The following is a 16,658-nucleotide window of genomic DNA, read 5'->3' on the forward strand; positions in this document are numbered from 1 at the left end:
CGAGGTGCAAATTTGAGACGTATTAAATTCTATGGGCGCGGAACTTGAATGATCGGCAAGCTAGGAGCGCTCAGCGACTCGGAGGAGGTAAGCTAGACTCTGGCGAAATGACAAATGCTTTTCAGTTCTGTATTGAGTTTAACCACGAATTTTAGTCACAATTATATACGTTCACCACCCAGTCAAACGAGGTTAACTAGTCAATGGAGCGGAGTGCTAATATGTCACTATCAAACAAAGACGTTATGTGCAACTCACTGATAGGTGAACAGGCTCGAAACTGGGTTAGCACAGCGAGTGCGAAAATAGGTTGGTCTTATTTTCCAATACAAAGGCCTACAGACGAACAGCTGTACTAGTGCTTGTCTTTTTCTTTTTCTTTGGTACTGTGCCATCCGAAGCTCGTTCTTCCACTTTTTCGTACTTATCATCGCCTCGGCCCAACGATGAAATCCCAGAGTGAACTCGCTTCTTCGACTTGAAGATGAGATTGGGTTGAAATGCGATACATGGTACTTTGGTCTTGATAGAAAAGCAGAAGGCACCACAAGAGTATGTCCAAAATTAGGACAGTAAGAACCCCGCTGACTTATCTAGTCCCACGCCGCGGAAGCCCAAGCTGAATGTTGAACGTTGAACGTTGAACATCTCGGCCATACGCGAGTCCGCGCGTCCGCAAACACATTCGCAGCTACATGGGGACCGAAATGCTACAATGTCCCGTGGATGCTTTTCTTACTGACTACAGCCCTTTCTTGCCTAACGATACCCTCGTTGACGCCGCCATCAAGGCTTTGGCCGATCTACAGCTGCTAGTCACGGACGAAGACTGTAAACCACTGGCCTGGAAGGAATTCGACGACGATCTATCTTCTGGCCCAAAGGAAAGCCAAGTTTTCAAGCCGTTGGAAGACATTGCTGCCGTATTTGATGATAACCTCGGGAAGGTCGATGGGCGCCGGCCCCATTTCTTCTATCGCGATTGTCCCTACGACGACATGAAATCTGAGATTCCAGGCTCCAACTTTAGAGTGGATGCATGCTTTATGGGGGATCCTAACCATGCCCAAAACAACCACCTCATATGCGCGGAAACCGCCGTGGTCGCCGAATTTAAGAAGTCTGCTAAGGATTTCGTGGATGTAGGCATCCCACTCCCGTCTTTACTGCGTTCTCATAGCCTGCTTTAGAATCGCGAGAAACTGGTATCGGCGGCGAGTCATATTATGAACGATGATCCTTGTCGAATGTGGATGTACGGTGTAAGTTGCCAGGTTGTAAATAGTATGAAATTTGCTGACTGCGTCTCAGATCACAATCGAAAATACCGAGATGGCTGTCTGGTACTTTTCACGCTCTCACTCCGTCAAGTCGGAAATTTTTGACTTCACAAAGGTAGATCATACTATACGACCGCTCCTTTTCTATATCTTATTTTGCTTAGGATATCAGGTCTTTCATTCGAGTCTTCCTTTCATTTGCATATGCATCCCGCGAGCAAATGGGCTATGATCCTACAGTTCACCGGATCAAAGACAAAGGGTCGCAATACGTGTACGAGATACCGACTGAGAACGGGACAAGGTATTTCAAGACGACGAAATCGTTAGTCCACCGGAGAATCCTCTGCATAACGGGGAGGAAGACACGTGTATGGAAAGCTGTCGAAGTGAAGGGTTTCGAGGGAACTGCGGCTGATGAAGAGCTGAACGGTGGCCGGGAGGTCGCTCTAAAAGACGTCTGGCTTGACGAAGGATCTACGACGGAAAAGGAGATACTAGACGCGATTTTCGAAAGCTTGAGGATGACTAAGGAGGAAGCATATGCATGGGCTCCCTCGTGGCTTCGGTCAAGGTTGAAGGCCTCTATCGAGGACGGAAGCTACAAAAGCTACTTTATGGAGATCGAGTGCGACAGTTTTAACCTCGGCAAGTCGAAAACGACATCCGAAAAGGCCACTCCCGCCCCACAAATCCTTCTGTTTGGAGAGGAGACTGCTGTTCAGGATGAAAACAACGGCGCTAGTGGGAGAGGAAAGTGTGTCGCTGATCCAAACTTGTTGAACGATTCCACCCAAACGACTGGATACACACTTATTACGGCGGATGACTTGCAAGAGGCAAGCCACTTGAATGCGAATATGATGAGCAAACAGCGCTCATATGCAGTCAAACAGCAATATCGTCTGGTATACAGCGAGGTTGGAGAATCACTTGAACGTGTTCAGACACTGGTCACAGCATTTGCCGCGTTAATGGATACTTACATTGGTACGTTTTCCTTTTTCTGGCAGGTGAGCACTACTGAAGCCGCGTTAATCAGCCCTAGTTCTCATGTATCTCGCGGGCTGGATGCATAGAGATGTTAGCGCGGGAAACATTATTGCAGTCAAGAGGTCTGGCGGTAAATCAGGGGGGAGGCTCAGCGATCTCGAATATGCAAAACATTACAGAGATGAAACTGCCAGTTTAGATCCCAAAACTGTAAGCTGCGATGCGACATCCCAGAATCATGCCTGATATTCTCGTTTAATCCAGGGTACAGCCTATTTCATGCCTTTAGAAATTCATACGGGAATGGCATTTGAACGCCCATCGACTACCTTTTCCGACTTGATGACTGAAGTCGAAATTTCCCCTGATGGCCCAGTACTGGCAGCTAACCAGACTATTTTTTGCCAAACTGATACTACGGAACCACCACCGCAACGAGCAAAGTATCGTTTCCAGCATGACTTGGAGTCCCTGTGGTGGGTTGCGGTATACATTCTTATCTACAGAGTCAATTACCCTGAAGGGAATAAATTATCGAAGATGATCTTTACGCGCAGTCCTGTTCCCACGGTTGCACGGCAAGAATTCTTTGTGCAGTCACGAACGGCTAAGTGGGCATTAGCGCAACACCTACACCACGAACTTCGGGACGGATCAATCGTGAGGTCTCTGAATGCTATTCGGACTCTACTTTACCAGTCCTACTTCATGGATGAGCCTATTGATCCAAAAGCCCTGGATGAACTCTATCGCGGGGTCTTTCGATACCTATCTCTATTGGTTTTTACGATCAACACCAAAGTTCAAGGTGTCACATTTAATCCCGATCTCACCGTCGAGTCGAAGAAACGAGCTCACTCCAGGACTTCAAAGGATCGAGATGATGATGAGTATGAAGAGGAAGAAGAACCAAGTTCGGATGATGTTGTACCAATTAAAAAGAAGAAGGCAAGCACTAGTAAAGTCGTTCGTAGGTAATACTTTGTATTGGAATACGAGATTAAAATGTTTTCACACCCGTGGTGCTGGGTCATTGTCTCCAGTCTCGAGCTTATTCACGAGCTTGGTTCTATTTCGCCCAAGTTTCGCTCTACCTAACTCATCGTATTCGAAGGCTGAAGGTCTGCGACCATACAAAGCTCTCTCTGTGTCCTGCTATTACTGAAGTTCTCTCCTAGTATCTGTGCAAGATATGTCTCGGTTTCCTGTCATAAAATTTGAGAATCGCGCCTCTGCCAGCTTCTCTCGCTCCCTTCTGGTCTTTATACAGTGCTCATCTTCCATTAACTATTTCTTCAGCCTTAATAAATCAGCTATACCAGAAAAGAAGAAGGTAGAACACGCGATATTTTAGATGTAGCAATCCTGCTGACATATTTAGTCCCACGCGTGGAAGGATAAACTGAACCTTGAGTATCCCAAACGTACGCCAACATGAGGTCTGGCCCGTCTGGGATACTACAATGTCCCGTAGGCGCATTTATTGCTGACTATAGTCCCTTCTTGCCTAATAAGACCCTCGTTGACGCTGCAATCCAATCTTTGGCCCATCAAGAGTTACTAGTCACTGACAGAGTCAAGCCATTGTGTTGGAAGGGATTTGAGGTTGAACCATCCTCCGCCGCGATGGAATGCAAGATTTCGAAGACTTTGGGAAATATTGCGGCCGCATTCGATGATGAACTCGGACAACTCGATGGACGCCGACGTCACTTCTTCTATCGTGATTTTCGCTGTGACGAAATGGAATACAAACCTCTGGGCTCCAACTGTAGAGTGGACGCGTGTTTTACTGGCAATCCTGGTTATGCCCGAAACAAGCACGCCATTTGTGCAGAAACTGCGGTGGTCGCCGAATTTAAGAAGCATATCAGTAAGGATTTCGCAGATGTAGGCATGCCACTCCCGTCTTTACTGCATTCTCATAGCCTGCTTTAGAATCCCGAGAAACTTGTATTGGCAGCAGGTCATATCATGAATAACGATCCTTGTCGAAAGTGGATGTACGGTGTAAGTGGTCAGGTTGTGTATGGTAGGAAGCTTTCTGACTGTGTGTCAGATCACAATTGAGGATACCAGGATGGCTGTCTGGTATTTTTCACGCTCTCACTCCGTCAAGTCGGAAACATTTGATTTTGTGAAAGTAGGTTACGTATTCAGTCATTTTATTTCATCCTCTCATTCCCTTAGGATATCAGGACATTTATTCGAACCTTCCTCTCATTCACCTACGCCACTCGCGAGCAAATGGGTTATGATCCTACGGTTCACCGGATAAAAGAAGAGCAGAAGTCGAAATATGTGTATGAGATACCGACTGAGAATGGCACAAGGTATTTCAAGACCATTGACTCATTAGCCCACCCGAGAGTCCTCTGCATAACGGGGAGGAAGACACGCGTATGGAAAGCTGTCGAAGTGAAAGGTTTCGAGGGAAATGCGGTTAATGAAGAGCTGAACGGTGGCAAGAAGGTCGCTCTGAAGGACGTCTGGCTTGACGAAAAATCTAGGACGGAAAAACAGAATCTTGATGCGATTTTCGAACGCTTGAAGACGATCAAGGATGACGCTTATGAATGGGCTCCCCCATCTCTTCGGTCAAAGTTGAAGGCCATTTTCAATGACGGAAGTTATAGAAGCTATTTTATGGAGATCGAGTGCGACAGTTTCAACCTCGGCAAGTCGAAGAAGACATCGGATGAGGCCGAACCTGCCCCCGAAATCCTGCAATTCAGCGATGTCGGTGGCTATAAAAGGAATCTCACTCCTAACGACGCTAGTGGAAGTGCGCAAGTCGTCGACAGCCACATCAAGAAAGCCACATCAGTCAAAGACCAAAATCTGCTAGAGGGTTCAACCCAGATAAATCGACACTCGCGTATCTCGGGGAGTGCTTTGACGGAGGCTGCACAGTCGCCCTTGATAGCCAATACACGCCTTTATGCGGTCAAACGACAATACCGATTGGTATATAGTGAGGTGGGAGAACCACTGGATTGTGCGAAAAGTCTTCATACCGCGTTCAGTGCAGTCCTGGACACTTATGTTGGTAGGTTCGTTCTTCTACTCGGGTGAGCAGTATTGAACACACTCACAGCCCTGGTTCTCATGTATCTCGCCGGCTGGATGCACCGAGATATTAGTGCGGGGAACATCATAATGGTCGAGAGAGGTAGTGATCTTTTCAAAGGAAAACTTAGCGACCTTGAGTATGCCAAGGAATTTAGAGACGTAGGTAGCCCAGACCCAAAAACGGTAGGTATTGAATTATCAGTTGTATTTGCTTATGGCTAACATTTTTATGCAAATTTAGGGCACGCCTTTCTTCATGCCCATAGAAATCCATGCGGGCGTGGGGTTTATTCGTAAGCGCGGCCTCACGACAAAGATTCCGGATGACATGGATATTTTCGAAAACCCATGTGAGGTTCCGAAGGATTTCGAAGTCACCAGCTCATGCATCCCACGAAGTCCACCGCGTTATCAATTCCAACATGATTTAGAGTCGCTGTGGTGGGTTGCGTTATGGATTCTTATTTATCAAGTCGTACATCCTGCCGGACAGGAGATCTCGAAGATCATTTTCACCCGCACCTCCTCTCCAAGTCTGGCTCGGCGACAGCTCTTCGTAGAGAACAGGGTTGAGGCTATGCTTGCGAAACACCTCCACGCCTCCCTCAACATCAGCTTTATCAAAACACCCATGGATAATATCCAAAGCATGCTCTGTGATTCTTACCTGGCGGAAGATATGTCCGAACCACAGGCGCTGCATAGCGTATATTCCAACTTCTTTCTCTACTTATCTGTAATTATTCGTGCAGCTCGGTCTGCCAAGGGAGTTGACCTTCAAAGTGGTGTCGTTGTCGAGTCCAGGAAGCGACCTCATCCCGAAGCACCAACAGCCTCAAAAGACAGGCATAGTGATGAATACGAAGTAGATGAAGAGGAACCAACCTCAGATGATATAGTCCAAAAGAAGAAGCGAAAGACGCAGACATAAATATTTATTCCACACTACATGATGAAATTGTTTATACATCTTTTCCCGCATGATTTCCGCTTCTGATATTTTCGAAGTCGTTTTCGAAGGCGTGACCAGATCTCCTTTCCAAAGATTAGAACGAATGTCGCGAAGTCGGCAACTGCCAATCAATCAGGCCGTCGACCTCTTAGTCGACACCTGATAGTAGGTGGCAGCCACAATATGAAAGGATGGCTTTTCTTACAATATTGCGAGGCTTGAGTAGCGCTCCTTGCGATACTGGGAGAGGACAAGGCAGATTATATTAGGGACATGAGATCTGTCGAGGTGCAAATTTGAGGCGTATTAAATTCTATGGGCGCGGAACTTGAATGATCGGCAAGCTAGGAGCGCTCAGCGAGGAGGTAAGTTAGACTCTGGCGAAATAACAAATGTTTTTCAGTCCTGTATTGAATATAAGCACGAATTTTAGTTACAATTATATATGTTCATCACCCAGTCAAACGAGGTAACTAGTCAATGGAGCGGAGTGCTAATATATCACTATCACACAAAGACGTTATGTGCAAACTCACTGATAGGTGAACAGGCTCGAAACTGAGTCAGCACAGCGAGTGCGAAAAATAGCTTGGTCTTATTTTCCAATACAAAGGCCTACAGACGAACAGCTGTACTAGTGCTTGTCATTTTCTTTTTCTTTGGTACTGCGCCATCCGAAGCTCGTTCTTCCACTTGTTTGTACTTATCATCGCCTCGGCCCAACGATGAAATCCCAGAGTGAACTCGTTTCTTCGACTCGAAGATGAGATTGGGTTGAAACGTGATACATGGTACTTTGGTCTTGATAGTGACAACCACTAGAGCCAGGAGTTGAAAGACGTCGCAATAGAGTTCATCCAGAACTTTGGGATCGACAGGCTCCTCCATGAAGTAGGATTTGTAAAGTGTAGCCCGGATGAAACCCATAGACCTTACGATTGATTCGTGCTGGAGGGCAGGGAGCATGGATTCCTCTAGTTCACGCTGAGCAACTCCTGCAAGCTCAAAGAGTTCTCGCCGTGCAACAGTGGGAACATGACTGCGCGTAAAGACCTTCTCCGATAACGTCTTCCCTAGATCATAGCGGACTCTGTAAATAAGAATGTATAATGCAACCCACCACAGGGACTCCAAATCATGCTGGAATCGAAATCTCATTCGTGGTGGTGGTGGTCGCGGAGCAAAAAAGATATTCTGGTCAGCTGACATACTAAAGGGGTCGATATCAGCTCTAGCCCATGAGTTGTCTACTGAAGGCGGGGCGCGGAATGGCATTCCCGTATGGATTTCTAAAGGCATGAAAAAGGCCGTACCCTAGAATTAAATAGGAATATCAGTTAAAATTGTGGGCTATCGGTCATCGGAGCGTACGATTTTAGGATCTGAGCTGGCATTTTCATCTCTATAATGTTTGGCGTATTCGAGATCGCTGAGCTTCCCCCCTGATTTACCACCAGGCCTCTTTACCGCGATAATGTTTCCCGCGCTAACATCTCTATGCATCCAGCCAGAGAGATACATGAGAACTAGTGCTGATTGAAGCGGGTTTAGTAGTGCTCACTTGTCGAAAAAAAAAGGAGAACGTACCAACGTAAGTATCCATTAACGCAGTAAACGCTGTCTGCAATGTCTGAACACGTTCAAGTGATTCTCCGACTTCGCTGTATACTAGACGATATTGCCGTTTGACCGCATATGAACGGGTTTTAACCTTTAAATTCGCTTTCAAACGGTTTGCCTCTTTAAAATCATCCTCCGTAATATGTGAATGTTCTGTCGTTTGGGTGGAATCCTCCCGTGTTTCCGCTCCCTCCACGCTAAACTGAAGGATTTCTGCGGCCTTGTCCGATGTTGGTTTTGACCTGCCGAGGTTGAAACTATCGCACTCGATCTCCATGAAGTAACTCCTATAACCCTCATCTTTGAATAAGTCGTTCAATTTTGACCGAAGAGATTTGGGAGCCCATGCATAAGCTTCCTCCTTGATCGTTCTCAAGCATTCGAAAATCACGTCAAGTTTCTCTTTTTCCGTTGTAGATCCTTCGTCAAGCCAGACGTCCTTCAGAGCAACCTCCTTGCCACCGTTCAACTCTTCATTAATCGCGTTTCCCTTGAAACCCTTCACTTCGACAGCTTTCCATACACGTGTCTTTCTCCCCGTTATGCTGTGGCCCTTGCGGTAGGCCAACAGGTGAATTGTTTTGAAATACCTGGTGCCCTTGTCAGTCGGTATCTCATACACATATCGAGGTTCATTGTCTTTGATCCGATGGACTGTAGGGTCGTAACCCATTTGCTCGCGGGTGGCGTAGACGAATGAGAGGAAGAGTTGGATAAAAGTCCTGATATCCTAAGCGAATGAGAGAAAGAAAAGATAGGATGGAATACGCAACCTACTTTTGTGAAATCGAATGTTTCCGACTTGATGGAGTGAGAGCGTGAAAAATACCAGACAGACATTTTGGTATTCTCGATTGTGATCTGTGATGCAGTTGGTAGGTTTTGCGTCATTCATGGCATGAACATGAAGGCGCACCCCATACATCCACATTCGACAAGGATCACCGTTCATAACGTGATTAGCTGCTGACACCAGTTTCTTGTGATTCTGTAGTGAGCTACGAGAACGCGTTAGAGGGGTGTGTGACATATCATCTTCACAGGCCGTAGTAGACTTGAATTCGGCGACCACAGCGGTTTCTGCGCATATCATATGCTTGTTGCTGGTCTGACTTGGGTTTCCAGTAAAACATGCGTATGTTCTAAAGTTGGGACCGGTATTTTCCGATTTCATGTCTTCGTCAGGGCAATCGTGATAGAAGAAATAGCGGCGACGTCCATCGAGTTGTCCGAATTCGTCATTGAATATGCCAGCAAGATCTCGAAATGTCTTGAAAACCTTGCTTTCTGTCACGGCGGAGGATGGCACATTCTTGAAATCCTTCCAAAACAACGTTTTGCAGTGTTTGTCGGTGACTAGCAGCTGTTGACGAACCAAAGCCTGGATGGCGGCGTCAATAAGGGTATTGTTGGGCAAGAAGGGACTATAGTCGGCGAGAAATGCTGCCACGGGACATCCTAGTATTTCAGAGCCCATCTTGCTATATGCTCGAGATATTCACAGTGAACATCATTCTGATTCAGTCAGTTTATCCCTCCACAGGCGTGGGACCAAATATGTCAGCAGGGCTTCATTATACTACTAGTACTACTATATTCCGACAATGACTCCGACTTTGCCCAGGGGCTATCAACTGAATAAGCCGTGAAATCAATGGCGGAGAACTTACCCAACTTTAACGTCGAGTAACAACCCTGCTGACATATTCAGTCCCACGCCGTGAAAGGACAAGATGAATGTTGAATTTCTCGAGCATACGCAAATCCGCAAACACATTCGCAGTCTGAAGGGGACCGAGATGCTACGTTGTCCTATGGATGCTTTTCTTACTGACTACAGCCCCTTCTTTCCGAACGATACCCTCGTTGACGCCACGATCAAGGTTTTAATTGATCAGAAGCTCCTGGGCATGGACGAAGACTGTAAAACACTGGCCTGGAAGGAATTCAACGATGATCTATCCTCCGGCGCAACGGAAAGCAAGATTTACAAGCCCCTGGAAGATATCGCTGCCGTATTCGATGACGAACTCGGGCAGGTCGATAGGCGCCAACGCCACTTCTTCTATTGTGATCTCCGCTGTGATGAAATGGAATATGAATTTCCGGGCTCCACCTGTACAGTGAAAGCTTGTTTAATTGGCAGCCCTAGTCATGCCCGAAACAAGCACGCCATTTGTGCAGAAACCGCGGTGGTCGCCGAACTTAAAAAGCCTACTAGTAAGGATTTCGCAGATGTAGGCATGCCACTCCCGTCTTTACTGCGTTCTCATAGCCTGCTCCAGAATCCCGAGAAACTTGTATTGGCAGCAGGTCATATCATGAATAACGATCCTTGTCGAAAGTGGATGTACGGTGTAAGTGGTCAGGTTGTGTATGGTAGGAAGCTTTCTGACTGCGTGTCAGATCACAATTAAGAATACCAGGATGGCTGTCTGGTACTTTTCACGCTCTCACTCCGTCAAGTCGGAAACATTTGATTTCACGAAAGTAAGTTATGAATTCAGTCGTTTCTTCTATTTCTCTCATTCGCTTAGGATATCAGGACATTTATCCGAGTCTTCCTCTCGTTCACCTACGCTACTCGCGAGCAAATGGGTTATGATCCTACGGTTCACCGGATAAAAGAAGAAGAGAAGTCGCAATACGTGTACGAGATACCGACTGAGAATGGCACAAGGTACTTCAAGACCATTGCGTCGTTAGCCCACCCGAGAGTCCTCAGCATAACGGGGAGGAAGACACGTGTATGGAAAACCGTCGAAGTGAAAGGTTTCGAGGGAAATGCCGTCAAGGAAGAATTGAACGGTGGCAAGAAGGTCGCTCTGAAGGATGTCTGGCTTGACGATGGATCTACGACGGAAAAACAGAAACTTGATGCGATTTTCGAGCGCTTGAAGGCGATCAAAGAGGAAGCTTATGAATGGGCTCCACCGTCTCTTCGGTCAGAATTGAAAAAACTATTCAAGGACGAAGGTTATAGGAAATACTTCATGGAGATCGAGTGCGACAGTTTCAACCTCGGCAAGTCGAAGAAGAACTCGGATGAGCCCCCACCTGCCCCCGAAATCCTTCAACTCAAAGATGTCGAGAGCTGTAAAAAGAATGTTCTCCCCATCGGCAATGGTATTGAAATATCTGTCGTCGACAGCGACAGCAAGAAAGCCACAGTGGCTGAAGACCAAAAACTGAGAGAGGATTCGACCGGGGCGTATGGATACTCCCGTATCTTGGAGGAGACTCCATTGGAGGCTGTGCTTTCGCCTTCAAAAGTCAAAACGTGCCTTTATATGGTCAAACGACAATACCGTTTGGTATATAGTGAGGCGGGAGAATCACTAGATCATGCAAACAGTCTTGATGCCGCGTTTAGCGCAGTCCTGGACGCTTATGTTGGTGGGTTGGTTCTTTTACTCGGATGAACAGTACCGAGTGCGCTCACAGCTTTAGTTCTCATGTATCTCGCCGGCTGGATGCACCAAGATATTAGTGCGGGGAACATCATAATGGTCAAGAGAGGTAGTGGTCGATTGGGAGGAAAACTCAGTGACCTTGAGTTTGCCAATGACTATAGAAACAAAAACGGCAGCCCAGCCTCGAAAACGGTATTGAACGATTAGTTGTATTTGCTTATGACTAACATTTTTTATGCTAATTTAGGGCACGCCTTTCTTCATGCCCATAGAAATCCATGCAGGAGTGGGGTTTATTCGTAAGCGCGGCCTCACGACAAAGATTCCGGATGACATGGATATTTTCGAAAACCCATGTGAGGTTCCGAAGGATTTAGAAGTCACCAGCTCATGCATCCCACGAAGTCCACCGCGTTATCAATTCCAACATGATCTAGAGTCGCTCTGGTGGGTTGCATTATGGATTCTTATTTATCAAGTCGTACATCCTGCCGGACAGGAGATCTCGGAGAAAATTTTCACCCGCACCTCCTCTCCAAGTCTGGCTCGGCGACAGCTCTTCGTAGAGAACAGGGTCGAGGCTATGCTTGCGAAACACCTCCACGCCTCCCTCAACATCAGCTTTATCAAAACACCAATGGATAATATTCAAAGCATGCTCTGTGATTCTTACCTGGCGGAAGATATGTCCGAACCACAGGCGCTGCATAGCGTATTTTCCAACTTCTTTCTCTACTTATCTGTATTGATTCGTGCGGCCTGGGCTGTCGAGGGAGTCGACCTTCGAAGTTGTGTCATTGTCAAGTCCAAAAAGCGACCTCGTCCCGAAGCACCACCTGCCTCAAAGGACAAGGATAGCGATGAATACGAAGTAGATGAAGAGGAACCGAGATCAGATGATGTAGTACGAAAGAAGAAGCAAAAGGTGCAGACATGAATATTTATTCCACAATACATGAGGAAATTCTTGCTACATCTTTTCCCGCATGAGTGAACTAGTTTATGGAAAAGCGATTCCTGAAGTTGCTAGCCAACGTACAACGTCATGTGCAAACTCAATGATAGGTGACCAGGCTCGGGACTGGGTGAGCACAGCGAGTGCAAAAACAGGCTGCTTTCATCCTACAATACAAAGGCCTACGGACGAACAGCTGTATTAGTGCTTGTCTTCTTCTTCTTATTTGATACTGCGTCATCTGAACTTGATTCATGTCCTTCATACTCATCACCATCTTGGACTTTCGGCGAAATCTTGGATCGAACTCGTTTCTTCGACTTGACAGTGAGATTGGGGCGGAATATTATACCCTGGAATTTGGCCTTGATCGTGACAACCACTAGAGCTAGGTATCGGAAGACGTCGTGGTAGAGTCCATTTAGCGCTTTTGGATCAACAGGCTCGTCCATGAGGTAGGATTGGTAAAGTATAGGCGGGATAGCACTCATGGCAATCACAATTGAGTCGAGCTTGAGGGCAGGGTGTAAAGATTTCCCCAGTGCCCACTCAATCGCTCCCCCAAAGAGCTCTCGCCGTGCACCCGTAGGAACACGATTGTGTGTAAAGACCTTCTTTGATAACATTTTCCCTGGAGGATGGACGACTCTATATATAAGAATGTATAAAGCAACCCACCACAGGGACTCCAAGTCATGCTGAAAACGGTATTTTGCTCGTTGTGGTGGTGATGGTGGTGACGTAGCTCCAGTTTGGCGGAGGAAATTGTAATCAGCTGGCGGCAGATTATTGAAGGGGTCAATTTCAAATGCGTGGATGGTAACCTGTGGGTGATTGAAAGGTATTCCCGTATGAATTTCTAAAGGCATAAAAAAGGCTGTACCCTGGATTAAACGAGACTATTAGGTATGATTCTGGAATGTCGGTTGTTGCAGCGTACAGTTTTGGAATCTTTACTGGCATTGTCATCTCTGTAATGTTTTGCGTATTCGAGGTCGCTGAGCCTTCCCCCCGATTCACCACCAGATCGCTTGACCGCAATGATGTTCCCAGCGCTAACATCTCTATGCATCCAGCCAGCGAGATACATGAGAAGTAAGGCTGGTTGATGCAGAATTAGTAATGCTCGTCTGGTGGAGACAAAGGAAAAAGCTACCCATGTAAGCGTCCATCAAAGCGGCAAATGCAGTGTCGAGTGTCTTTACACGCACTAGCGATTCTCCAACTTCGCTGTACACCAGACGATATTGCCGTTTGACGGCACAGGAACGCCTTTTAGCTATATCAACCTCGAGAGACTTCCCTTTCCCACTGTCGGATTCGGAGAGGGTTTCCGCTCCTTCGCTGTTAGCAGAATCGTCCTGTCTGAACTGGAGGATTTCTGAGGCGAGAATGGCCTTGTCTGATGTTGGTTTTGACCTGCCGAGGTTGAAACTATCGCACTCGATCTCCATGAAGTAACTCCTATAACCTTCATCCTTGAATAAGTCTTCCAATTTCGACCGAAGAGATTTGGGAGCCCATGCATAAGCTTCCTCCTGATCGTCTCAAGCATTCAAAAATTGCGTCAAGTTTCTCTTTTCCGTGGTAGATCCTTCGTCAAGCCAGACGTCCTTCAGAGCAAATTCCTTGCCACCATTTGAATCTTCATTAATCGCATCGCCCTCGAAACCCTTCACTTCGACAGTTTTCCATACACGTGTCTTCTTCCCAGTTATGCAAAGGCTCTTGTGGTGGGCCAACAGGTGAATCGTTTTGAAATACCTGGTGCCATCCTCGGTCGGTATCTCGTACACATATTGAGATTCGTTGTCTTTGATCCGGTGAACCGTAGGGTCATAACCCATTTGCTCGCGAGTTGCGTAGGTGAATGAAAGGAGCACTCGAATAACAGTCCTGATATCCTAAGCGAAATGAGAAGAAGAAAAGTTAACGATTGGATTCAGAACTTACTTTTGTGAAATCGAATGTTTCCGACTTCACGCAGTGAGAGCGTGAAAAATACCAAACAGACATCTTGGTATTCTCGATTGTGATCTGTGGTGCCTGAGTTAGTAAGTTTCATGTCATTCATGGCGTGAAGGCGCACCCCATACATCCACATTCGACAAGGATCATCGTTCATGACATGATTAGCTGCTGATACCAGTTTCTCGCAATTCTGTAGTGAGCCACAAGAACGCATTAGAGAGGCATGTGGCATATCCACATCTTCAAATGCCGTAGTAGACTTGAAATCGACGACCACAGCAGTTTCTGTACATAGGACGCGCTCGTTTTGGGCATGATCGGGCCCGTTTCCAGTAAAACACGCGTCCACTCTAAAGTTGGAGTCTGGAATTTCAAATTTCATGTCGTTGTAGGGACAATCGCGATAGAAGAAGTGGCGTTGGCGTCCATCGACCTGCCCGAGTTTGTCGTCGAATACGGCACCAATATTTCCCAGTGTCTTGAAAACCTTGCTTTCCATCGCGGATAGATCATCGTCGAATTCTTTCCAAGACAATAGTTCACGGTCTTTGTCGGTGACTAGCAACTGTTGACGGACCAAAGTTTGGATTGCGGCGTCGATGAGGGTATCGTTGGGCAAGAAGGGACTATAGTCCACAAGAAATGCATCTAGGACATTGTAGTATCCCAGACACCATGAGCGTATGTATGCTTGAGATATTCAACGTTCAGTCATCCTTCCACGGCGTGAGACTGAAAATGTCATCAGGGTCTCTGCATCCCTAGACGTTTAAACAGGGGCATACCCTTCTTGTGCATCCTGCTTTCTAACGTGGCCGCTTGATGAGACCTAAGAAAAAGATCAATCATTTTACCGACAAAACGAGGATTTGGTTAGCCACTTTTGTCCTTTAGGTCCTGCTACGGGAAGGAATTGAGTGATTTGGAGGCGCTACAGTTGCCGGTAATAATTGCAGCAAGCATCACCCGTGCCGGTGATCAATGACTCGTATGCAGGGTCAGAACAAAACGCATAGGTGACAGTCGAATAACGCATGAGGGTCACACGACAGGTCGTTTTGTACACGCACGACCGGTCGTTCAATATTGTCTTACTAAGCAGTACTGTAGTATTATCCAGTCTACTAAATGCCGAATTCATCATGAATAGCAATACTATAGTATCATGGTACTCGGTAAAAACACCAGTACCATGGTACTCTCCGTCTGTGTAGAGCATGAGTACCATGGTACTGTGAGGAACATAGTATTGGAGTACTCCCTCTAATGGGGCAACAGCAGTACTGTCATACTCCGTGGTGGGCATGAGTACTGTGATACTGTTCTCCTACAGTATCATGGTACTCACCCGATAGGGTCACAACAGTACCACGATACTCTCTTTCTAAATGAAGGACGAGTATTGTGATACTGTTCTCCTACACTGGCAGTACCATGGTACTCTCCTTCTAAAAGAAGGATGAGTATTGTGTTACTGTGCTCCTACAGTACCACGGTACTCTCCTTCTAAAAGAAGGACGAGTATTGTGTTACTGTTCTCCTACAGTACCTCAATACGCGATCTGATAAGGTCATGTGACAGAATCATAGTACTGCCGAGTCACCTGTTCAAGCAAAAAGAGTTAATCCGCTTATAGGCATCAATTTGCCGGGGTGATGGGGCTATCCCGTGAGAATTCTTCATGGCCATCATTGATCAGGGCTGATCGTTGTTGCTGATGGTCCCAAGCGTGTGAAGACAACAGGCGGGAGCATCTGGTCACTGTCCCCCGCACTTCCCACGCCTTCTTTTGTTGATCCTTCCCCCAAAATTAATTTCACACGCACGTTGGCTCAACACTCGGCAGCCGTTTCCCACTCCCCCTGCAGGTAAATTCCTCGCAAAAATTTATAGGACTATGCATATTGTTGTTAGGACTATATATATGCTATTTATGAAGCAGATACATCAGTATTGCCGGAGCAAATTCACATATATCTTCTGAGGGTTGGTATAGTAAATCATGAATACTGTACACATTCCTGAGCCCCAATATGACACAGTATATGAGTCTTATACCTCACCTAAGCTAGTATATATTCCTTCGAGGATTTAACATCAAGATTGCACAGGAATATCCTATATAATTTATAATCTAGCCCTTTTTTACCATTATATCGCATTTACCCGGGCTTCCGCTGGAGCGCTCGCAGCGCGTTGTGAGCGCATATGTGCCCCTTAATGGGGGCTATCTAATGAAAAAAACATCTCGCTGATCGGACGAGGAATGAGAGAGATATATGTGATTCTTTACATACTTATATGTTGATGAATGAACATTATCACTTAAATTCGACTTTTGACTACCTTGCACGCTGAATCCTTATAAAATAAATACATAGGTCAATAGCTATAGAATGTG

At 46.3% G+C, this 16,658-nt stretch overlaps 4 protein-coding genes across 4 annotated transcripts; 2 read left to right on the forward strand and 2 right to left on the reverse strand.

Annotated features, from left to right (window-relative positions):
* Positions 1-658: 658 nt before the first annotated feature.
* AGABI2DRAFT_181720 (hypothetical protein) lies at positions 659-6,276 on the forward strand (the record flags this gene model as incomplete). The annotated part of the gene is made up of 14 exons (XM_006457495.1): positions 659-1,142; positions 1,191-1,262; positions 1,312-1,395; positions 1,445-2,270; positions 2,323-2,483; positions 2,538-3,247; positions 3,573-3,606; positions 3,655-3,697; positions 3,748-4,163; positions 4,212-4,283; positions 4,333-4,416; positions 4,464-5,322; positions 5,371-5,528; positions 5,587-6,276. The coding sequence occupies exons 1-14, from the start codon at positions 696-698 to the stop codon at positions 6,274-6,276; spliced, it is 4,656 nt and encodes a 1,551-aa protein (XP_006457558.1). The 5' UTR covers positions 659-695.
* A 636-nt stretch (positions 6,277-6,912) lies between these two features.
* On the reverse strand, positions 6,913-9,394 carry AGABI2DRAFT_123416 (hypothetical protein; the record flags this gene model as incomplete). The annotated part of the gene is made up of 5 exons (XM_006457496.1): positions 6,913-7,611; positions 7,669-7,829; positions 7,885-8,647; positions 8,695-8,778; positions 8,834-9,394. 5 exons carry the CDS (start codon positions 9,392-9,394, stop codon positions 6,913-6,915), a joined length of 2,268 nt encoding a protein of 755 aa, XP_006457559.1.
* A 144-nt stretch (positions 9,395-9,538) lies between these two features.
* On the forward strand, positions 9,539-12,267 carry AGABI2DRAFT_181722 (hypothetical protein; the record flags this gene model as incomplete). The annotated part of the gene is made up of 5 exons (XM_006457497.1): positions 9,539-10,274; positions 10,324-10,407; positions 10,455-11,313; positions 11,344-11,522; positions 11,578-12,267. The coding sequence occupies exons 1-5, from the start codon at positions 9,651-9,653 to the stop codon at positions 12,265-12,267; spliced, it is 2,436 nt and encodes an 811-aa protein (XP_006457560.1). The 5' UTR covers positions 9,539-9,650.
* A 200-nt stretch (positions 12,268-12,467) lies between these two features.
* Positions 12,468-15,562, reverse strand: AGABI2DRAFT_123418 (hypothetical protein; the record flags this gene model as incomplete). Its single annotated transcript, XM_006457498.1, has 7 exons — positions 12,468-13,169; positions 13,226-13,386; positions 13,442-13,823; positions 13,896-14,189; positions 14,239-14,322; positions 14,375-14,904; positions 15,448-15,562. The coding sequence occupies 7 exons, from the start codon at positions 15,560-15,562 to the stop codon at positions 12,468-12,470; spliced, it is 2,268 nt and encodes a 755-aa protein (XP_006457561.1).
* Positions 15,563-16,658: the final 1,096 nt, after the last annotated feature.

Source organism: Agaricus bisporus (genome assembly GCF_000300575.1).
Source record: "Agaricus bisporus var. bisporus H97 unplaced genomic scaffold AGABI2scaffold_18, whole genome shotgun sequence".
Classification (NCBI taxonomy): Eukaryota; Fungi; Basidiomycota; class Agaricomycetes; order Agaricales; family Agaricaceae; genus Agaricus; species Agaricus bisporus.